The sequence below is a fragment of the Schistocerca cancellata genome, chromosome 2 (genome assembly GCF_023864275.1).
Source record: "Schistocerca cancellata isolate TAMUIC-IGC-003103 chromosome 2, iqSchCanc2.1, whole genome shotgun sequence".
In the NCBI taxonomy this organism is placed as follows: domain Eukaryota; kingdom Metazoa; phylum Arthropoda; class Insecta; order Orthoptera; family Acrididae; genus Schistocerca; species Schistocerca cancellata.
Genome location: NC_064627.1, coordinates 772,421,384 through 772,446,822, shown reverse-complemented (window position 1 = coordinate 772,446,822; position 25,439 = coordinate 772,421,384). Strand labels below are relative to the sequence as shown.

Below are 25,439 nucleotides of genomic sequence, written 5' to 3'. Positions count from 1 at the left end.
AATTTTATTCTCTTACAGATTTTAATTGCTCAAAGTACACACAAATTGTGACACTGGTGACTCTGATATCTGTAATTGTCGTAATGGTAAACACAACTGAAGATAATCCTTGAGGATATGGTGCTCCCAGGTAAGCGTGCTATTACAAGTCTGCTTAGAAATTTGTAGCAGTATACTGTTTATGCCTAATGAAGTGTTTTTCCCCTTCAGGTTCACTGATAGTGAAATTAGTTTCAACCACACCAGGTGTTCTGAAAGAAATTTCCTAGCATCAGCCTTTAGATCTGCAAAAGATTTGTTGCTAGAACAATATGGAAACATAGTTAACTTGCATTTTATGTAGGACAAAGGTAAGTTTTATATGAGAAACAGCAGTGAACAATCCATGGTGTACATAGTCTCCCAAGTAGACTGTTTCCCTCAAGCCTCCTCCCCTTACAAAATAAAAGTTACATTCACTCAAGACGATCTTATGGCTCTGACTGACCTTGGAGGTAGGATTTTAGTAAGGTGCCCAAGGCTCCTCCATTGTCAAAATAGCATGTTTTGTCAAGGTGTATTTTCTGATCTAGACAGTCACAAGTCTTTAAGACATCAAAAAATACAGCCAATGGCGATATATTTTTGTTCAGCGAGACCAGTACAATATTCAAATGAAACCACAGTTTCAGCTGTGAACATATGTTTTTGAAATCCAAACTATCTATTTCTAATGATGCCAAAATTCTTCACTCTCTCAAGGATTTGAAAGAATTTACATCTAAAGTGATATGAAATTATTATCTGTGACATTATCTATCTTCTGCAATATGAAGGGTCTTTTAATATGAAAGGTCTTCACTATGGTAAACTGTAATCTACCAGATACCCTGACACTGTACGTAGATCAGAAAATGGTTCAAATGGCTCTAAGCACTATGGGACTTAACATCTGAGGTCATCAGTCCCCTGTAGATCAGAACATTCTGTAACTGATATGCTCAGTAATGTAAAGTGCCATTCTTATAGTCTCTAGTCAGTTCTATACCCAGGTGCTTCTCTGCCCTTCAAAAAACTTTATGTCTAGTGAGAATTTTGATAAAAATATTGTCAGTACCTAACAAGTGATTAATTTGTCCTTATATGAACTTTCTGCAAATCTATGTCTGCAATGTCAACCATTCTGTAGTTTCAATCAATAATTTTTTATGAAAACTAAGGAAGTTCAATGATTTTGTGAAGTAATTCTCCAGGTAAAATCAAACAACAGGAACTCGAGGTTGGAATATCAACAATATGAGGAAAAGGATTGACTGCTACTCACCGTAAAGATGACCCATTGAGTTGCAGACAGACACAATAAAGAGACTGTTACACATTACAGCTTTCCACCAAAGCTTCCTTCAGCAAAGAAAACATACACACATTCACAGAAGCAAGCACACCCCATGAACACATGACCACTACTTGCAACTTCCATTAAAAGCTTAAAAGAAGATTTTGCACTTCACAAAATGAAAACAAACAGTATGTATTCAATGACTGCAACAGTAATGAGTCACAGCTGAAATCAGACAACTCATGCAAATACCTTTAGAAGTATCAGGAATTCCCTGGCCTGCCTATTCTCATTTTTATAGGCAAATCCAATTAATAATTTAAGAAATCCTCTTCAGATTGATCAGATCTTTCTCTGCTTTAATAAGAGAGTAATTGAAGTGATTGTAAGGTCAGAAGACCTTCTTTTTCTCCTCAAATTAACAATATGGCCATACACAGAGGTTGTATTCACTTGTGAAATGCAGTCTTGGTGAAGCAGTGAGAAAATAACATGAATAGATGACCAGTAACCCCTCTCCACCAGATGTGGGGGCACACACTGGGGTGGGCACATGTCTTGAGGATGTGCCAACAAAGGGCAGAGGCCAGTGGCCAAGCCATACTGACATACTGAAAAATAAAGTGCCATTTTGCTGTATTTTTCGATGCAAAATGACCAGTCATTGGACGACCAAAAAAGTATGTTCATGATGGAGGTCCAAGATCAAGAATTCTCAGAACACACTAGACTGACAGACACAAGATTGGAAGCTATGTTTTGTGCAATATACAGTGGGAGTACAACTGCAAACTAACAAAAACATTATTGGTGGAAGCTAGAAAAATTCTTGCCATTGGGAGCACGGTGTTCACTTCACTTTCTGATTTCACTTTCTGATACAGGCTAGGTAGTGTCAACTTGATTCTCTTCCGGATATCGTAGGATTGTCTCTGATGTGGTGATGGAGAGAGACAAAGGCAATATCTGCAATTTATACTGGTAATAGTCTGAATTCTAGTGACCTCCACCTTCACATCTGTAGTCATTATGCCGGCCCACAATTATCATAAGAGCATACAGCAGCTTCAGCAGATTGTTTCACAAGAAAGTTGGAGCATTCCTAGAGTCAAGTAAATTCATACAGGCTAATGTGCATGCAGTTCTTTTTTCTTTTGAATGCAGTTCTTCTTTCTTTTGATTGTGCACTCACTGTATTCTTGCAGCTCTATTATGTTTAATAAATCTGTTAGGAAGCAGTTTATCATTGTTGTGCATATCCTCGTCAGAAAGCCTACCCAGGCCCTTAATGTCGATTCTCCTGCAATCAACCGTGTTAAAATTAATTCTGTTGTGTATCTTCATGAAGCATTCGGATTTCAAGGAGCAATCTGACTCTCAGTAGGCCTGGTTCATGCAGATCTGGTATGCTCACATATAGTATTTTGCACCCCAGGTGTAACAATTTGTGGGGATGTGAAATGGAACAATCACATAAGTTCAGTCATAGGTAAAAAAGCAAGTGGCAGACTTTGGCTAAGACGATTGCTTATGTAAAATTCATGTGATTCTCCATACAATACTGCCCAGCCATGTGGGAATCACCAAATAGGACTAACAGCAGATACTGAACATTTGCAAAGGAGGGCAACACCAGTTTGTTTGACCCACAGGAGAGCAGCACAGAGACGATGAAGGAACTGTAAACACTTGAAGGTAGACGTAAACTATCTCGTGAAAACATACTCAGTAATTTTCAAGAACCAATTTTAAGTGATGAACCTAGGAGTATACTACAACCCCCTAGGTATTGCTCCCATAGTGATCATGAAGATAAGATTATAGTAACTACAGCTCAAACACAGTCATTTAAGCAAACATTCTCCCCATACTCCAAATGTGAATAAAACAAGTAAAAGCCTTAATAACTGGTACAACAGGTGTCTGTCATGCACTTCACAGTGGCCTTCAGAGTGTTCATGTGGATAATTTAGGAGTAAAGGAACTTCTCACCGAATAGAAGAAACGTTGAGCTGTCAACAAGAACACAAAAAAGTTTGAAAACCTCGCCAGCTTTCAGACAGATCCTTTAAGGAGCAAGAGTATATACAATGAATAGAGAACATACAATATCCATGGGTATTATATGTTCAGCCAACACAATGTATTTGACAGTTGTAATTAAAGTGCAGCTACTCATGGAGGTCCAGAGTGGGCTATAATTGTCGTATGGTAGTGAAACTTGGTAGATATGCTAATGCATCAACACAGAAACAATTTACGCTGGAAAAACTATCAGTTCCAACTGTGGCCACAAGGTCATCTGAGAGGCCGTAACATGAGTGAACAATATGGCCATCGAGAAGAGAGACCATGTGCTGTTAGCGAATCTGTTTTATGTGAGCAGCAGCAATTACAGTGCATCACTGACATTAGAGTATTGCTGACTGAAAGGTCTGAGGTGAGGGCCAATGTAATTAAATGGTTTAAAGATGATGATAATGAAATTTGAAAACATGGGTGAACTTGGTGTGGCACCTAGAAGAGAAAGCATTCTATCCCAGTGTAAATTATTGACAAAGTTTCTGTTGCTGTAACAGACCATACAGCACATGCCTTGGGTAGTGCGAGTGCTTGTGCAGCGTCATAAGAATTGACCATCCCATAGTTACAAGTACAGAAAGTTTTGTTGCCTGTATTACAGTGGTACCCACATAAGATCCAGTTGGTGCAGCAAATGAAACCTTATAATTCACAGCAGTTTTCTGAATTTTCTTTTCAGTTTCTGGCATGGATTGAAGTTGACAACATTTGGTCATGCAATATTCTATGGAGTTATGAGGCCCATTTTACACCACAGGGTCAGTAAATACACAGAACTGACAAATTTGGGGTACTGTTAAAACATGCACTGTGCACAAATATCCATTGCACTTGCCGTATTTGACTTTATGGTGCAGATTCATAAGCACCTTTATTCTCGGTCCATTCTTCTTTGAAGAAAATGCACCCAGACGACCCATCAGATGTACTGTGATGTCTGCAAGTTATCAAGAACTCCTTCTACAGCATGATATTGTTTGCTTTGGAAGAGTACAACGGTGTGGGAATCGTTTTCATGCAAGATGTGCAGCACCCCATGTTCCTCACCCAGTGAAAGACCTGCTTAATGCAACCTTCCACAAACATGTTGCACCAGAGGTTTTGCAGATGCATAGCCTACACAATCACCTCATCTGAATCTATGTGACTTTTGATTCTGAGGATATCTAAATGAATGCATTTACCAGGACACATTTGATCTCTACCTGATCTGAAGGCCAGAATACCGGAATATGTTGCTCAGATTCCACTGGAACTGGTGCAAGAAACTGTTGATCATCTCATTTTACAAATGGAGCAGTATCTCTTAGACATCTCCACTGCTCATATTGAACAATCTGTGCAAGAAACAGTTACTAATAAAATCAACCTCACACTTTTCGCACTTGTTTGTCCTTTTCTGCCGATGTCCAGTTCCTAATCCATTACATATGGAAACATTTCTACACATCATTCTTGCATTCATGGTGCCAGGTGCACCTGGTGTACAAAACTGGAACTATTTTTTTCCAGCATAAATTGGTTTCACATTAACACATTAGCATATCTACCAACTTTCGCTGCCATATGACAATTACAATGCATAATGGACCTCTGTGAGTAGCTGCAATCACAGGTGTGTATGTGTGTGTGTGTGTGTGTGTGTGTGTGTGTGTGTGTGAGTGTTCATGCAAGTGCATGTGTGCACACCTATTTATAAGTACTCTATCTTGTTAAAGGATTCAACTGGAAGCTTTTTTGTGTTTGTGTGCATGTGTCAGTTGACAAATCAACGCCACTACTATTCATTGAGTGGCCTCCTTTACTCCCTTTTACTTCTAAATTATTTGCTACTTGCCAGAACTTTCCTTACCATGTATCCATATGTAGATGAAGATGAAATGAAAACAAAAAATTGTTATATGCTTCTGTCTGACTTCTGCTGCCAGAGACTGTGGCCATGTGTGTGTGAGTTGCGTTTATGTGAGTGTGTATTTGTGTGTGTATGTTTTCTATTTTTGACAAAGGCCTTGTTGGCCAAAAGTTATCTTTCCAACAGTCTTTTTGTTTTGCCTTTCTGTGACTCAGCATCTCCACTATATCGTGAGTAGTACCTATGCTTTTCATTATACTGTAATCATTTATAAAATTTGTTATCAACAATCCATCTGAGTTTGAGAGTAACAGAGATGCTTATGTGTACAACACTAAAAGGAAACAATGATCTGCTTTATATCTTTTAATGAATCTAACTTTGGTGCAGATAGGGAAAATATACAACTATAAAACACTTTTATCGTGGAAATTAAATGTTTGACAGAAAGCAGAAGTGTTTCTCCTTTACAACTCATTTTATAACACAGAGGAACTCTTGAATAGAAATAATTGGCCATTTTCAGGGTTCCATAGCTCGATTTTTAAAAACAGAACCCTTATAGGATCACTTTGTTGTCCATCTGTCAGCCTGCCTGTCTTTCCATCTGTTTGAGACCCCTTTTTTTCTCATTAACAGGTATGCATAGCAATTTGAAATTCATGTCGCATATGCAGATTTACAGTCCCTGATGGTGTGAAAGCTTTAAGCTTCTAAGTCAATGCAGTCAAAAGATATGGCCATTTAGATCACATATTTCAATGCTCACAAACTCATTCATCAAAATCTACAGGGCACCTCCCTTTAACTGAGAATCAAGAAATTTGACACAAAGTATGTTTCACAGCACAAGTAAAGGAAAAAAATCTGAAAATCGTTACTTTGTAATTATACCAGAAAAGAAAAAAAGTTCCCAGTCATTGTCTGTCTGTCTATCTGTCATAATACCCCTTTTCGTCAGGAATGGGTAAAGATATCAAGTTTTTATGTCATGAACTATGGTCTACCACCCCTTGGCAGTGTAAAACTTTAAAGTCAGTGCAATCAAAATATACAGCCATTTACATCATGTTTCGATATTCAAAAACTCACTCATCAAAACCTGTATGGTACAGGGTGAGGCAGTGAAACGGCACGATTTTGTAAAACCACCAAAGATTTATTTACAAGTAAAATCATAATAGTTGAACATGGATCTCAAGTACAAGAGTGGAAATTAAAGATTTAACTTAAAAACAATCATTTTTTAAATATGGTGTCAGTCAGGTGTCGTCCTTGGTTTTGCACACATTGTCTAAGCCTGAAATGAAATTGTCCCATGACGTTTCGTAGCATCTGTACTGGAATGTTGTTAATTTCCTGTCGAATTCGCTCCTTCAGGTCTTCTTTTGTTCTTGGTGGATTTTCCTGGAAGACTTTGCACTTGAGGTAGCCCCAAAGAAAAAAGTCTGGTGCCGTCAGATCTGGTGAACGGGCAGGCCAGGGGAAATCGCCATTCCTGCTGATTAGACGTCGTGGAAATGCAAGTCTGAGCAATTCCATTGAGACATTAGCAGTATGGCTTGTTGCACCATCTTGCTGGAAGAGTTTTTCAGCATCTGGATCATGTCGATCAATTCCAGGCAGACCAAAAATGGTCAACATGTCAGCATAACGTCCAGAGTTTACCGTCACTGTGTTGCCATCTTCATCTTCAAAAAAATAGGGCCCCACGATTCCACGAGATGACATTGCGCACCAGACTGTTACTTTTTCAGAATGGAGAGGTTTTTCATGAAGTTCGTGCGGGTTATCTGAGGACCAATATCTGAAGTTTTGCTTATTTACGTACCCACTAAGATGAAAGTGGGCTTCATCACTCATCCATAAGTTATGCACTCTTTCTTCATTTCGTTCAATAACGTTAAGCATTGACTGGCAAAAGTGTATACGGTTATTGTAGTCATTACGTTTAAGGGCTTGCACTACCTGAATTTTGTATGGATGATAGTGAAGGTCACTCTTCAAAATCCGTCTTACTGATCGATTGCTGAGACCAAGTTCTGCGCTGTGCCGTCTCGCGGATTTTCGCGGACTTCGTCCCAACGCTTCGCGCACACGATTAATGTTCTCGAGTGTCCGGATTGTTTTTGTGCTGCCGCCTCTTTTCTTTGTTGTGCTAGCAGTAGCTTCAAAGGTTTTAACCCAAAGGAGAATGGCTTTCCTTGATGGCACGGGAGCCCATGGCGGCAGGTTGAATTCACGATGAAAGGCGCGTTGAGCACCAACCACACTATCCGCATTTTTGTAATATGCCTTTACGGCATATGCACGTTGCGCACTCGACCAACGCTCCATGGCTACTGAAACTTCCACCACTCTAGACGCCCAAGGTCACTTCCCCCACTCTCGCAACCCCCCTCCGCGCCCGACAACCACTATCGAAATCGTGCCGTTTCACTGCCTCACCCTGTACACTCCGTTAATCTAGAATTATAAATTTTGGCAACAATCTATATTTCACAGTACAAGTAAAGGTAAAAATCTGAAAATTCTTAATTGGAAATTATATCACATAAAAAATATTTCTTTTTATAACCCCTTTTCCCAGGAATGGGTCACGGTATAAAGTTGAAATTTATGTCAAATACTAAGCTCTACAGTCACTTGGCAGCATAAAAAAATTGAAGCTTCTAATCAACGCAGTCAAAAGATATGATCACCTGTAAAGGCACCTTTTTCTCAGGAATGGGTAGAGGTACCAAGTTGAAATTTATATCAAATACTGCACTAAGGCCTATGATCCCTTGCCGGTGTAAATACTTTAAGCTCCTAAGTCAATGTGATCAAAAGATATGGCCAAATGTCACAGTTGGATACTCGCACATTCACTCATCAACAACTATAGTGTACCACCCACAAATATTTCAGGCCTGGTGGTTTAGCAGTGGTGTGCATACCTGGAAACCGAGAGGCATTGGAACTGAATGTTGGTTGGATCATGAATTTTTCGATCTTTGTTTTAACCTACTCTTCACCTCTCAAAGGTGTGAGGAGTCGCCAGAAACAAAATGTGATTCACTTTCCATGTTCAACTGTCGTTCCCCTTTCGCTGGTTGGATAACAGGAATATGGTAGGTACACACAAGTCACCAAAGTGGCATGTAATGGAAAGACTTGCACCAGGCCATTGACCCACAAGAAATAATTATTGGTATCTATACAAATAATTCTGTTTGTATGGAACCCTCAGATCATGAGTCCTGTTCACTCTTGTCTGGTTTTATTACAGAAAAAAAACCTGTTAATGGCCAGCATGTAGCGATATTGATATTAGTTTAAGAAGTGAAGGGCCCATTAGCTGTGGAAAAAATACGACTTTCTTTCTACCTGAAATATATGAGAGGTGTGGAAAATATGGCTGCAGTGGTGTTGTACACTAATAATCAGAGGTATTCAAGCAATAACTTACGTGTCAGGTCGATGGTGCTCTTTGCAGAGCCAAGAGTGTTTTCTGCTTCACATGTGTATATTCCAAAATCTGATGTCTTGGTCTTACGTATCTTAAGTTTATATATGTGATTCACGTGGGTCACTTCAAAATCATTTGACGGTTCAATCAGACGGCCATCTTTCTGCCATTTCACTTTGGCTTTAGGTTCAGAATCAACTCTGCACTCCAGTTCAGACTCATATTCCACACCGCTTATTACACTTTCTTTTATAGCGGTCACCTTCGGTTTATCTGTGAAAGAAAATAAAAATTACTATCTTTGTAAATATCAGTTGTACTTCATCTACATCTACACAATTACTCTGCAGTTCACGATTACATGTCCAGCAGTGGATTCTCTTAATGACAAGGATAACAAGAATAACTTTTCAAAATTTGTCCTTTGACAAGGAAGTACCAGTATCTAGGCAGCATATATGAAGGGCTTATTTCAATAGTGGTACAAGTCCATTACGTCCACTTTTCTGTTTATAATGCTTCTGACATTAATGATCCAAACAAACAGAAAGAAAGGTTCATCTCTAGCAAGAAGTCATATGCTTGAATATTTGTGGTATCTCAACTGCAGATTTTTCAGCACTCATTTAACTTTAGAACTCTGTATCTCAAAATGAACAAAAATGGACTTGTACCACTATTGAAATAAGCTCTTCATATTACACACTGACTGTGAACACCAATAGCACAAATTAATTAGGACCTCTAAGAATGTACACCTGCACTCTGAATATTAGCAGTAATACAAATAAATTATGAATGTGAATGTCTTGTGAGTACTTACAATGGACGACCACCTTAACATGTGCTGGATTGGATTTGCCGTAGGTATTCTCAGCTGTGCACTCATATTCTCCTGAATGGCTTGGCGCTACTTTCTCAAAATTAAGCATAGATCCCTTAAATGTTTCTTCTTTGGCTTTCCTCTGGAGAAACAGAGAAGATTCTTAATTGTTTCTTTCAAGCGAATTAATTTAATTCTGCATTGTTATAATGTTAACACATAGCCACACAAAAGTAAAGCATGTAAGATTTACATTAAATATAATTTATTATTTTTCATATTTCATACCTTCTTAATCCAGGAAATTGTAGGTTTTGGGTATCCATTTGCTTCACAGCTGAGCGTAAGGGCTTCTCCAGCCTCAACAACAATGGATGACTTATTAGGACGGATTTTGGCAACTTTTGGAGCCTCTGGAATACAATAACTACTGTTTTAATTACTGCAGTATAAAAGTGTTCTTTTCATACACATTGCACTTACGAGGATTTTGTTGATCAATCTTTCTTGTAATATCTGAATATGTATTTGGTTTGAGACACTCATGAGTCTTCAACGAGTCACATGAATATTGCTAGGTTAACATACAATGAAAGAGAATGAATATGGGAATTAAGTTTACGGATCATGAAAGTTTTTTTAAACACACTAACTGAAGAAACTAGAGGAACAAACTAAGAGAAAACTTTTAGGTGCTACCAAAATTAGTGAACTGTTTAGTCCCATTTGCAAAAGTTTTGTGTCCCACACTGAAATATCTTCTTATTTCTTAAGTCAACATAAATTCACTAGTGAACATAAAATTGCACTGGGGGGAAACTAAAATAGTGTGTTGCCAAAGACATTCCTGTTGCAGAGATGGAGTTGTATCTTAAAAATATAATTAAAAATAGAGCTACAACAACAACCAATGCATTCTGAATCGAGAGACATTAAATATGATGTCCCACACATTCAGTGCTTTGTTTACTATTATTCTTTGTGTATGTAAATGATTTACCTGGGACATATAGAACCCTTCAAAGTCTATATTGTTTGCCTATGACAACTACATCGATAAAAGGCCTAAATACATCCGCACCAAGTACAACCAGGAGAATAACACATACTCATATTCTGCAATTTTGAACAAATTAAAATGAAACAAAAGCAGAGATCAGTGAGCAAACACTAGATGAGAGTCATGTGAAATTTGTAGGTGGCCAGATGGATAATAAACTTGGGTGGCACCAGCATGGCAATAAGTTGACCAAGAAGCTCAGTTCTAGCTGGTTAGCACTATATCTCTTATTATAGTGACCTACAGAAGAAATTGCAAATGTACTTTCACTCAGTACTGTCCAATGGTATAATCTTCTGGGGAAATGCAACTTAAGTCCACAAAGTATTTATTCTACAGAAGCATGCTGTATCAATATTGTGTGAAGTTGGCAACTGAACACCTCACAGAAACCTGTTCAGGAATCTAGAAATAATTGCACTTACATGCCAATAAATATACTCCCTACTGGTAATTGTGCTAAAAAAAATAAAAAAATAAAAAAAAAGGGGGTAAATTTAGAATCGACTGCAGAACTCACAAGCACAATACTAGAAGTAAAAAGAATTTCCATATAGACTACCACTACACATCTCTATCTATGGTACACAATAGAGTTTTCTATTATGATGCAAAAGTCTATCACAGTTACCAGTAGATATGAGGTAGGGCTCTGTAAATTACCAGATATTCAAACACAATGCAAAAAATATCTCATCAGCAACCCCTCCCGCAATTTATCAGAATATTAATACTATTGATATGTGTTCAACAGTTTTGATTTTGTCAGTGCTGCATCCTGCAACTAGTGCATGTGAGTGCAAGTGCAGTGAGTGTGGTGTCACCACACACACATGTTTGAATTGGCCTCCAACTGTATCAACGCAGGCCAGCTGCTCGAGGTCACCTGTTGGATGCAGCCAGGTGGCAAGGTCTCCACCACACCATCTGCTGGCGACTCAAACATATATGCTCGCACAGCAGTGCTAACTGATTATCTAGTATATCCTTCCAGTGTACCCCTCATATCAGTGTACTGTGTCTTGTTATGTGGGGATCCACAAGAGTCTGTTTTCCATTATTGTTCAGAGGTGTATGAATTATTTGATATTTGAGTTACCTGGCCTGGTCTCGTGTATTATTTGGTTACTACATGACTGGCAATGAGGATGGGATGGGTTCCGTGTGTGCAATCTTTAAGTGTACTTTCATCAGGTTTATTCATTACAGACGTCGTGCTACTGGCCCTGACTGAACAGGTTACTTTGGCTGTGACCACTTTGTTGGCTTCCATTAACAAACAGGGTACCGTTCAACCGGTCCACCCACCCGCATTCTCTTCATATGATGCTACAGGCAACGATTGGAATGCTCACGAAGAAAGACTCAGACAGCATTTTTTGGCTTTTGGTGTGACAGGTTTGAATTTGTGCAAAGCCTTCTTTGTCTTGTGATTCCACCAAGGCATATCAGTTACTGTGTCAGCTTGCCTCTTTACAAGAACAAGCAGCTCATACTTTTGATCAATGTGCAGTTGTGTGAACTTGATTCAGATGCTTTCTTCATTTTCACAGTTTAAAGATCTGAAAACTTCCTCTAAGACTAGTGAGAATGATTTTGATTATATGTATTCTCCTTGCCTAATACCTTTTTCAATTCTAGATTTCTCACTGCTTGGATAAAATCTAATGGATACTATGGCATCGTAATACATATTCTTCAGTATAGTAGTTTACTTTGAATGAAAGTCTTGTTTTTGAGAGACTGCTATTACAGATTTTTTTGAAACTGAGTCAAAAGCTTTCTCAAAATACATGAACCCCAGACAAAGTGGTCATGCATACTTATTACTTTGTTTCTTAACCTTTATTAAAGATTGTAAATGGTCTGCATTGCTGTATCCACTTCTATAGCCAACTTGTCCCTTGGTTGTTTAAAATCCTGCAGAGCATTCGTAATGAAGCTATGGAGCTTTGAAACCAGTCTGCTAATAAATTTCATAAAAACTGTAGGTGCTTGATGGCCTTCCTTCCCGTACAAAATGAACTGCAGCTGTGGATCGACAACAATAAGCTATCATGTGGAAATGAACCAAGATACAATCTAAAGTTTTTTATTTGATTGGTGATAATTTTAGTTACTAACAAGTAAATTATAAAAAGAGGACTGATAGTTTATAGGTCTTTTACATCTGTCTCCTTTATAATGAAGTAGAATAATTACAGCTTTTTTTCAATTTTGGGGAACAGGCTTCCTCTAAAACCAATACTGCAAGTTCCTTTTTCATTACTTTACCTCCAGCTTTACCCATTTCTAATGGGGCACGATAACCATCAACTGCTTTGCCTTTCTTCATACATCAAATGGCTGTACACACTTCATCTAACATTACTTCTAGAATGTATTTATTTTCACCACTAACTGTCTGAGTTCCTAATTCTTCTCTTGAACTACTCAACTTTTTATAGGAACCTTGGAATGCTAGTACAATTTTATCTCCATTCTATATCACTTCATTTTAACTGATGAAATGTGCTGTCTACCAATAAGTATGTTTCCATTTTGCTTTTCTCATGCTCTACTGCTTTCAACTGTTTCTCTTGCCAAAGTTTCATTTTGTCTTCTTACATTTTCTTAAGACATTTATGAATAGTTTTGATTCACTGTATCTGTCTGCGACTCAATGCCCACACTATGCGGTCAATAGCAATCTATCCTTTTCATCCTGTTGTTGTTTCATCTCAGATTTTCCACTCCTTGATGAATTCAACCATTCTATAACATTTCTATCACCAATTTCTTAAAACTCGCGTTTTCTCTTTAATAGTGACCCCATTTTCTTTTGCTTTCTTCATACCTGCAACATTTAATATTTGCATAAATATCTTTATAAAACAATTGTTCCTTTCATCTATGTGTGTATAATCTTTATTATCTAAGATGATAAACTTTTTGACAAATTTGATCAGGTACACCCGTCTATTCTTAAATATATTCTAGTACTTTGTGTCCCACTTTATTTATTTTCTACTGTGCATCTTGTGGGTAAACAATTACTTGAAATATCAACCTGGCATAGGCTGTCACCTCCTGTATGTTTACTTTATTATTTGGTAAAATATGTCAGTTTCACATTTTGTTCCATGTCTTTGTCAAGTTCACTACCAATGCTTTCTTCCAGAAGAAAGAGTTCTCAACAAACATATTTTGCCCCTCAGCAGACTCTGCTAATGAATGAAATATTTCTGTTGTATCAGAAGTGTTAAATTGAAGTAGCATTCTTTAGTTTTTCTCCTACTTTTGGATTAAACCCTTCCATTACCTTTCATAATTCCCAGTCCAACTTCCAATGGTGTTTATAAGCAAATGTTATTATCTGTTTAGCCAAACTATGTGTTGCAAGGTGTGGGTCCAGAGGCTGGCAGCTGTGCACCATGGCCTGAAGTCATCACCTGATTTGTTTCAGTTGACCGCTCCCATTTTTCTTTCACCCCGGCCAGAATACCAATGTATCAGGGCCCCCCGTGAACCATGGACCTTGCCGTTGGTGGGGAGGCTTGCGTGCCTCAACGATACAGATAGCCGTACCGTAGGTGCAACCACAACGGAGGGGTATCTGTTGAGAGGCCAGACAAACGTGTGGTTCCTGAAGAGGGGCAGCAGCCTTTTCAGTAGTTGCAGGGGCAACAGTCTGGATGATTGACTGATCTGGCCTTGTAACACTAACCAAAATGGCCTTGCTGTTGTGGTACTGCGAACGGCTGAAAGCAAGGGGAAACTACAGTCGTAATTTTTCCCGAGGGCATGCAGCTTTACTGTATGGTTAATGATGATGGCATCCTCTTGTGTAAAATATTCCGGAGGTAAAATAGTCCCTCATTCGGATCTCCGGGCGGGGACTACTCAAGAGGACATCATTATCAGGAGAAAGAAAACTGGCGTTTTACGAATTGGAGCGTGGAATGTGGAATGTCAGATCCCTTAATTGGGCAGGTAGGTTAGAAAATTTAAAACGGGAAATGGATAGGTTAAAGTTAGATATAGTGGGAATTAGTGAAGTTCGGTGGCAGGAGGAACAAGACTTCTGGTCAGGTGAATACAGGGTTATAAAAACAAAATCAAATAGGGGTAATGCAGGACAAGGTTTAATACTGAATAAAAAAAATAGGAGTGCAGGTAAGCTACTACAAACAGCATAGCGAACGTATTATAGTGGCCAAGATAGACACAAAGCCCATGGCTACTACAGTAGTACAAGTTTATATGCCAACTAGCTCTGCAGATAGCGAAGAAATTGAAGAAATGTATGATGAGATAAAAGAAATTATTCAGGTAGCGAAGGGAGACGAAAATTTAATAGTCATGGGTGACTGGAATTCGACAGTAGGAAAAGGGAGAGAAGGAAACATAGTACGTGAATATGGATTGGGGCTAAGAAATGAAAGAGGAAGCCGTCTGGTAGAATTTTGCACAGAGCATAACTTAATCATAGCTAACACTTGGTTCAAGAATCATAAAAGAAGGTTGTATACATGGAAGAATCCTGGAGATACTAAAAGGTATCAGATAGATTATATAATGGTAAGACAGAGATTTAGGAACCAGGTTTTAAATTATAGGACATTTCCAGGGGCAGATGTGGACTGTGATCACAATCTATTGGTTATGAACTGCAGATTAAAACTGAAGAAACTGCAAAAAGGTGGGAATTTAAGGAGATGGGACCTGGATAAACTGACTAAACCTGAGGTTGTACAGAGTTTCAGGGACAGCATAAGGGAACAATTGACAGGAATGGGGGAAAGAAATACAGTAGAAGACGAATGGGTAGCTCTGAGGGATGAAGTAGTGAAGGCAGCAGAGGATAGAGTAGGTAAAAAGACGAGGGCTAGTAGAAATCCTTGGGAAACAGAAGAAATATTGAATTTAATTGATGTAAGGATGAAGAGGCTTATCTCACTAGGGGCAAGATAGATACAGCCTACAGGAAAATTAAAGAGACCTTTGGAGAAAAGACAGCCACTTGTATGAACATCAAGAGCTCAAATGGAAACCCAGTTCTAAGCAAAGAGGGGAAAGCAGAAAGGTGGAAGGAGTATATAGAGGGTCTGTACAAGGGCGATGCACTTGACGACAATATTATGGAAATGGAAGAGGATGTAGATGAAGATGAAATGGGAGATATGATACTGCGTGAAGAGTTTGACAGAGCACTTAAAGACCTAAGTCGAAACAAGGCCATGGGATTAGACAACATTCCATTAGAACTACTGACGGCCTTGGGAGAGCCAGTCCTGACAAAACTCTACCATCTGGTGAGCAAGATGTACAAGACAGGCGAAATACCCTCAGACTTCAAGAAGAATATAATAATTCCAATCCCAAAGAAAGTAGGTGTTGACAGATGTGAAAATTACTGAACTATCAGTTTAATAAGCCACAGCTGCAAAATACTAACGCGAATTATTTACAGACGAATGGAAAAACTGGTAGAAGTCGACCTCGGGGAAGATCAGTTTGGATTCCGTAGAAATGTTGGAACATGTGAGGCAATACTGACCTTACGACTTATCTTAGAAGAAAGATTAAGGAAAGGCAAACCTATGTTTCTAGCATTTGTAGACTTAGAGAAAGCTTTTGACAATGTTGATTGGAATACTCTCTTTCAAATTCTAAAGGTGGCAGGGGTAAAATACTGGGAGCGAAAGGCTATTTACAATTTGTACAGAAACCAGATGGCAGTTATAAGAGTAAAGGGGCATGAAAGGGAAGTAGTGGTTCGGAAGGGAGTGAGACAAGGTTGTAGCCTCTCCCCGATGTTATTCAATCTGTACATTGAACAAGCAGTAAAGGAAACAAAAGAAAAATTTGGAGGTTTGCCGATGATATTGTAATTCTGTCAGAGACAGCAAAGGACTTGGAAGAGCAGTTGAACAGAATGGACAGTGTCTTGAAAGAAGGGTATAAGATGAACATCAACAAAAAACGAGGATAATGGAATGCAGGCTAATTAAGTCAGGTGATGCTGCGGGAATTAGATTAGGAAATGAGACACTTAAAGTAGTAAAGGAGTTTTGCTATTTGGGGAGCAAAATAACTGATGATGGTCAAAATAGAGAGGATATAAAATGTAGACTGGAAATGGCAAGGAAAGCATTTCTGAAGAAGAAAAATGTGTTAACATCGCGTACAGATTTAAGTGTCAGTAAGTCGTTTCTGAAAGTATTTGTGTGGAGTGTAGCCATGTACGGAAGTGAAACATGGACAATAAATAGTTTAGACAAGAAGAGAATAGAAGCTTTCGAAATGTGGTTCTACAGAAGAATGTTGAAGATTAGGTGGGTAGATCACGTAACTAATGCGGAGGTATTGAATAGAATTGGGGAGAAGAGAAGTTTGTGGCACAACTTGACTAGAAGAAGGGATCGGTTGGTAGGACATGTCCTGAGGCATCAAGGGATCACACATTTAGCATTGGAGGGCAGTGTGGAGGGTAAAAATCATGGAGGGAGACCAAGAGATGAATACACTAAGCAGATTCAGAAGGATGTAGGCTGCAGTAGGTACTGGGAGATGAAGGAGCTTGCACAGGATAGATTAGCATGGAGAGCTGCATCAAACCAGTCTCAGGACTGAAGACCACAACAACAACAACAGGGCCCACGCATGGCAGTATGGCCATGGTATGTTAGCCTGCCAGAACCTGCTGAGTTTGGCAAGTTTTGTGAAGGCTATATTAAAGTTTCATTTATTTTACTATTGTTCACAATTATCCTTTTTAGTTCAGCTTATATGCAAAAGTCCAGGCACTGTAATTTAAAAACTACATGAAACGTGTGTCATACAGATAACAGAAGAATCTTTAAGTAATTTCCACATCATCTGGAGTGCACACAACTGATGTGTCCCACTTAATAGTAGTGAAATTTGAATGTTAAGAAACAACATCAAGACAAGAAAGGATGTATTAATGTGTCACAGAGTAGCATTCATATTCTTTGCTATGATAAAACCTTGTCTTCTAACATACTTGAAAATGAATTATGCTAAAAATAGGTATGATTACAATAGTTTCCACATTTTAAAAAGTGGCTACTGATGTAGGCGAACAATGTATGGAGTCTAACAATTATAATTTATACATGGATTAGATGTAAAAACTCCCAGAGCACTCTATTTGAATTTGAATTTAATGTATCAAAATAAGGGTTCTTCTTACCAAAGACCTCCAATGAATGGTGTAGATCCATTGGTGTTTCATTAGACAGTATTTCACACGTATAGGTACCACGATCTGTAGGGCGTACATCTGTCAAAATCAGATTAGAGCCATTTAACTGAACCCGTTTATCTGTTGTTGCTATGATGGCACCCATAATCAGTGATGAGGTTCCATTTTTCCACATGAGAGGAAAGTTTGGGCCTAAAATGAGAAAACAAAGTACATGAGAAAATTCACCAAGTAATATTTTCTACAAGTTGGGGCCCACTACACTCTTATTTGTTTTTATTTTTTTATCTTGGAAACAAATGAAATTTGTTAAACATTTTCATAGTTTCATTAAGTTAATTTAACAAGAACACTGTTATTTAGAACATACTCTAGCACTACATCACACAGCCAGACTCAGGTAGTGAAGAAACAGACAAATATTCTGCTGCAAAATTCGAGGCTCAAGGTACAGATTCTCTCCGTCAGTGTGTATGTGGAGACTAGCTTCATAGGGTTGCCACAGCCCACATGAAACTGCTAAATTCCTGTTGCTTTCCAGGTTTCCAAATTAGTTATTCAATTTACATGGAAAAGAAATTGCAGATAAAAGAACCAAAAAGTACCTCAGATTCCACCATACACTGAGCTGACAAGAGTCAGACCTTCTTTTGCTCGGCGCAATGCAGCAACTTGACATGGAATGGATTCAACAAGTCGTCGGAAGTCCCCTGCAGAAATATTGAGCCATGCTACCTCTACAGCCATCTGTAACTTCAAAATTGTTGTCGGTGCAAGATTTTGTGCACAAACTGATCTCTCGATTATGTTCCATAAATGTTTTGATGCACTTCATGTAGGGCGACCTGGGTGGCCAAATCATTCACTCAAATTGTCCAGAATGTTCTTAAAACCAATCGTAAACAACTGTGGCCTGATGTTAAGGCACTACGTTAACCATAAAAATTCCATTCTTGTTTGGGAACATGAAGTCCATGAATGGCTGCAATTGGTCTCCAAGTAGCTGAACATAACTATTTCCACCAGAGGACCCAGTCTATTCCACATAAACACAGCCCACACCAGTATGGAGCCACCAAAAGCTTGCACACTGCCTTATTGACAACTTGGGTCCATGGTTTCATGGATCTGCACCATACTCGAACCATACCATCAGCTCTTACCAACTGAAATTGGGGCTCATCTGATCAATCCATGGTTTTCCAGTCATCTGTGGTCCAAAGGATATGGTCAGGAAGCACGGAGATGCGCTGCAGGTGATATTATGCTATTAACAAAGACACTTATGTTGGTTATTGAGTGTCATAGCCCATCAAAACCAAATTTCACCCCACTGTCCTAATGGATACTATTGTCGTAGATGCCACATTGATTTCTGTGGTTATTTCATGCACTGTTACTTGTCTGTTATCACTGACAACTCTATGCAAACGCCGCTCCTATCAGTTGTTACGCGAAGGCCATCAGTCACTGCACTGTCCATGGTAAGAGGTATTACCTAAAATTCTGTATTCCTGGCACACCCTTGGCACTGTGGATCTCTGAATATTGGATTCCCTAATGATTTCTGAAATGGAATGCCCAATGTCCCTAGCTCCAACTACGTTTCTGCATTCAAAGTGTGTTAATTCCCATTGTTCGTCCATAATCATGTCACAAATGTTTTTCACATGAGTCGCCTGAGCACAAGTGGCAGCTCTGCCAATTCACTGCTCTCCTATACCTTGTGTAAGCGATACTACCACCATCTGTATATGTGCATATCACAGTCCCATGACTTTTGTCACTAGATGAAGATGGAATATATGTGGCAAGGACTGAATTTTAACATTCACCATAGTTTCTCACTCAACTTTGATATATGTTGTACCAGCACCATCAGCTATTCTGGTACAACCACAGTATTTCTGGCTGAGCAAATCTGCAACATTCTCAGACTAATTGAACTGGCCAGTTATTGCCCTAGCATTATGCTTCTGTGTTCTCAAGTCAAATCTTACTCGAAGATATGCTATGTTTTTGTGTGACTCCACCATGCTACCACCGACAATAAAAATTAGTTTAAGTTCATGTCACTCCACAATATTAACTTGCTCATTCTGAGTGACAAGGGGGCTATCTGAACATTCAACTTGAATGAAGACAATGTCTCAGCCAAGATCACATTTGTAAAACCTCAATTTACAATGACCAGTATGGTAAACAGAGTCACTTTCATCTGATCAGATCACACGGGGGTAGTTCTGTTTACCGAAACTGGTCACTGTAAATAAAAGCTTTACAAATGCGATCTCGGCTGAGAAGTTGCCTTCCTTTAAGTTGAACACCAGAATGTTGTCTTAGATGTTTGTTCAATTTGATGAACCCAGGTATTGCAGTCAAATATGGTCACATTTTTCCCACATTTGTGTGTGTTACATTGGATTTACTAATATTTTTATTTACTAATATTTTATTCATAATTCACATTTTTAGACTCAGGTCATTTATTTAAAATTAATTAACGCAAACTACATGCATTTTATCTGTTGTAACAAACTACTACAAAGCTTAAAACCATCTTATCTTACCTAGTTTTATATCAGAATCTTTTATTACCTCTCTGAATCATTGTCTTATCAAAAAGTAAGCAAGAACTCATTTATGTGGCTTTTAACATTTGGCCCTCATGTTCAGTGTCACATCAAATCAGTAGTCCTGGCAGAATTCTGCTGCCACACAGCACGCTTAAAGCTGCAAATATTAAATAGCTGTAAATACTTACGCTCCTTGAGATCGTCCACTGGGACTTTCCACGAGCAGGGGAAGGTAACAGTGTCACCCTCATGTGCCTCCAGCATCATAGATTGCACGGTGAACTCAGGTGGCGGACCCGTGTACTCCTTCTCCTCTTCGTAGTCTGACACATTGGTGTCTGGATCATCATCGTTGGCATAATCATCCATCTGGTAGCCGTCATCTCCATCCAAGCTTGGTCGTGACAGACCTGTAGACACATACATCGCCCATTAGAAATCAGTAAACAATGGAATCGGGTATGCATGGTTTGGGACTGAGTGCATTTTACAGATAGTGTAAGCAGAAGAGTAAAAGACTACACATTTTTCCATTAAAATCCAACAAGGTCGAAATAACAATGAATCCAGGGATTGCAGCTGACAATGTATGCATATGCTAGTTCGATCAAGTTCAGTTGTGACGTGCATCTGCTTCATGGTGTTGTCCTATTTTCTTTGTAGTGTTAGCACCTGGTACATATTGCAGATTTCTGGCACTCATTCCAGTGCCTGATGTCATACCCACACCTCACATACCTCAAGTGCGCCATCTTTCTACGAGTCGTGCTATTTCTGCTTTGCGAATTTTTATATCGTAACTGTTAACGAGTCATATTTTCTGAGGCTGGAAATAAGAAATGGCTCCACATTTCCCTACGTAGATGCAGGAAACCACTGAAAATTCTCATCCAGGCTGGTCGAAACAGCGGACTAAAAGTCGTTGATCTGAGCATGAATTTAATTCTGGTCAGGCTGGCACCCTTGTCTCTCACATCAGCGCTCTGTGTGCGCTTTGCGATCACTTACAAAAGACCAAAATCTTAGAAGTGCAAGACCCATGTTTAATACGGAAGCGCTCCGAGTGCCTCGGCGGTGAACTTCGAATTCGGGAAAATATAGGGCAATAATCTATATACTTGTTTTCCGAAATGCGAGTAGTACATACTAATATTTGTCATTTATACTTTATGGATAGGTCTGGTAGTCTAGTGATAAACTGTATTTATTTGCAAAACCCAATAGAGCAATTTCGACCTTGTGACTGTTGTTGTTGTTGTTGTTGTTGTGGTCTTCAGTCCTGAGACTGGTTTGATGCAGCTCTCCATGCTACTCTATCCTGTGCAAGCTTCTTCATCTCCCAGTATCTACTGCAACCTACATCCTTCTGAATCTGCTTAGTGTATTCATCTCTTGGTCTCCCTCTACGATTTTTACCCTCCACACTGCCCTCCAATGCTAAATTTGTGATCCCTTGATGCCTCAAAACATGTCCTACCAACCGATCCCTTCTTCTAGTCAAGTTGTGCCACAAACTTCTCTTCTCCCCAATCCTATTCAATACCTCCTCATTAGTTACGTGATCTACCCACCTTATCTTCAGCATTCTTCTGTAGCACCACATTTCGAAAGCTTCTATTCTCTTCTTGTCCAAACTAGTTATCGTCCATGTTTCACTTCCATACATGGCTACACTCCATACAAATACTTTCAGAAACGACTTCCTGACACTTAAATCTATACTCGATGTTAACAAATTCCTCTTCTTGAGAAACGCTTTCCTTGCCATTGCCAGTCTACATTTTATATCCTCTCTACTTCGACCATCATCGGTTATTTTACTCCCTAAATAGCAAAACTCCTTTACTACTTTAAGTGTCTCATTTCCTAATCTAATTCCCTCAGCATCACCCGACTTAATTTGACTACATTCCATTATCCTCGTTTTGCTTTTGTTGATGTTCATCTTATATCCTCCTTTCAAGACACTGTCCATTCCGTTCAACTGCTCTTCCAAGTCCTTTGCTGTCTCTGACAGAATTACAATGTCATCGGCGAACCTCAAAGTTTTTACTTCTTCTCCATGAATTTTAATACCTACTCCGAATTTTTCTTTTGTTTCCTTTACTGCTTGCTCAATATACAGATTGAATAACATCGGGGAGAGGCTACAACCCTGTCTTACTCCTTTCCCAACCACTGCTTCCCTTTCATGCCCCTCGACTCTTATAACTGCCATCTGGTTTCTGTACAAACTGTAAATAGCCTTTCGTTCCCTGTATTTTACCCCTGCCACCTTCAGAATTTGAAAGAGAGTATTCCAGTTAACATTGTCAAAAGCTTTCTCTAAGTCTACAAATGCTAGAAATGTAGGTTTGCCTTTTCTTAATCTTTCTTCTAAGACAAGTCGTAAGGTTAGTATTGCCTCACGTGTTCCAACATTTCTACGGAATCCAAACTGATCTTCCCCGAGGTCGGCTTCTACCAGTTTTTCCATTTGTCTGTAAAGAATTCGCGTTAGTATTTTGCAGCTGTGACTTATTAAACTGATAGTTCGGTAATTTTCACATCTGTCAACACCTGCTTTCTTTGGGATTGGGATTATTATATTCTTCTTGAAGTCTGAGGGTATTTCGCCTGTCTCATACATCGTGCTCACCAGATGGTAGAGTTTTGTCATGACTGGCTCTCCCGAGGCCATCAGTAGTTCAAATGGAATGTTGTCTACTCCCGGGGCCTTGTTTCGACTCAGGTCTTTCAGTGCTCTGTCAAACTCTTCACGCAGTATCTTATCTCCCATTTCGTCTTCATCTACATCCTCTTCCATTTCCATAATATTGTCCTCAAGTACATCGCCATTGTATAAACCCTCTATATACTCCTTCCACCTTTCTGCCTTCCCTTCTTTGCTTAGAACTGGGTTGCCATCTGAGCTCTTGATATTCGTACAAGTGGTTCTCTTCTCTCCAAAGGTCTCTTTAATTTTCCTGTAGGCAGTATCAATCTTACCCCTAGTGAGACAAGCCTCTACATCCTTACATTTGTCCTCTAGCCATCCCTGCTTAGCCATTTTGCACTTCCTGTCGATATCATTTTTGAGACTTCTGTATTCCTTTTTGCCTGCTTCATTTACTGCATTTTTGTATTTTCTCCTTTCATCAATTAAATTCAATATTTCTTCTGTTACCCAAGGATTTCTATTAGCCCTCGTCTTTTTACCTACTTGATCCTCTGCTGCCTTCACTACTTCATCCCTCAGAGCTACCCATTCTTCTTCTACTGTATTTCTTTCCCCCATTCCTGTCAATTGTTCCCTTATGCTCTCCCTGAAACTCTGTACAACCTCTGGTTCTTTCAGTTTATCCAGGTCCCATCTCCTTAAATTACCACCTTTTTGCAGTTTCTTCAGTTTCAATCTGCAGTTCATAACCAATAGATTGTGGTCAGAATCCACATCTGCCCCAGGAAATGTCTTACAATTTAAAACCTGGTTCCTAAATCTCTGTCTTACCATTATATAATCTATCTGATACCTACTAGTATCTCCAGGATTCTTCCACGTATACAACCTTCTTTTATGATTCTTGAACCAAGTCTTGGCTATGATTAAGTTATGCTCTGTGCAAAATTCTACAAGGCGGCTTCCTCTTTCATTCCATCCCCCCAATCCATATTCACCTACTATGTTTCCTTCTCTCCCTTTTCCTACTGACGAATTCCAGTCACCCATGACTATTAAATTTTCGTCTCCTTTCACTACCTGAATAATTTCTTTTATCTCGTCATACATTTCATCTATTTCTTCATCATCTGCTGAGGTAGTTGGCATATAAACTTGTACTACTGTAGTAGGCATGGGCTTTGTGTCTATCTTGGCCACAATAATGCGTTCACTATGCTGTTTGTAGTAGCTAACCCGCACTCCTATTTTTTTATTCATTATTAAACCTACTCCTGCATTACCCCTATTTGATTTTGTATTTATAACCCTGTAATCACCCGACCAAAAGTCTTGTTCCTCCTGCCACCGAACTTCACTAATTTCCACTATACCTAACTTTAACCTATCCATTTCCCTTTTTAAATTTTCTAACCTACCTGCCCGATTAAGGGATCTGACATTCCACGCTCCGATCCGTAGGACGCCAGTTTTCTTTCTCCTGATAACGACGTCCTCCTGAGTAGTCCCCGCCCGGAGATCCGAATGGGGGACTATTTTACCTCCGGAATATTTTACCCAAGAGGACGCCATCATCATTTAATCATACAGTAGAGCTGCATGTCCTCGGGAAAAATTACGGCTGTAGTTTCCCCTTGCTTTCAGCCGTTCGCAGTACCAGCACAGCAAGGCCGTTTTGGTTAATGTTACAAGGCCAGATCAGTCAATCATCCAGACTGTTGCCCCTGCAACTACTGAAAAGGCTGCTGCCCCTCTTCAGGAACCACATGTTTGTCTGGCCTCTCAACAGATACCCCTCCGTTGTGGTTGCACCTACGGTACGGCCATCTGTATCGCTGAGGCACGCAAGCCTCCCCACCAGCGGCAAGGTCCATGGTTCATGGGGAAGTTGTGACTGTTATCGAATGGAAATTACGTTCCTGATTGTGATCTTGTGTGTATTGCATTCTTCGATATGCAATGTAAATATGTTGATCGTATTATATTCAATTTTTTTTTCCTCTCCTCCGTGTATTGTGTGGGGTAAATGATTCCATATCTGATTTTTTTTTCATATGAAACAGAAGTTGCTTTCGTTGCAAGGTATTTTGTGGGTTCATGCCTACTTGTTACTGCTTATGAATCTGTGGGTGAACTGCTCGATTGAAATGTACTGCAAGTATATTGTTCGTGTTCAGCGTTATTATTGTTCCCATCCATTTCCCGTACTCGCATTTAATGGAGCCCATTGAAATTTTCAGTGATTTCTGCAAAAATGTACTGTTTGTAGTACCTGTTACTAGCTTGTGAAAACATCTGCGTAACTACTGTTGCATTTTTAGCATTTGGAATAGTACTATAGGCACCATGACTAAAAGCATACTAATCTAAATCTACAGCCATACTCTGTAAGCCATTTTGTACAATGC

General features: G+C 39.2%; 1 protein-coding gene across 1 annotated transcript in view; it reads right to left on the bottom strand.

Moving 5' to 3' along the window:
* LOC126158442 (protein amalgam-like) overlaps nt 1-25,439 on the bottom strand; it is an 81,488-nt gene that overhangs the window by 40,306 nt on the left and 15,743 nt on the right. Inside the window, exons 2-6 of the mRNA XM_049916443.1 lie at nt 20,561-20,782; nt 17,785-17,988; nt 9,815-9,939; nt 9,527-9,668; nt 8,704-8,976 (exon numbers count right to left, since the gene is read on the bottom strand). Coding sequence (XP_049772400.1) covers nt 8,704-8,976; nt 9,527-9,668; nt 9,815-9,939; nt 17,785-17,988; nt 20,561-20,782 — 966 coding nt within the window. The remainder of the gene's footprint in view (nt 1-8,703; nt 8,977-9,526; nt 9,669-9,814; nt 9,940-17,784; nt 17,989-20,560; nt 20,783-25,439) is intronic.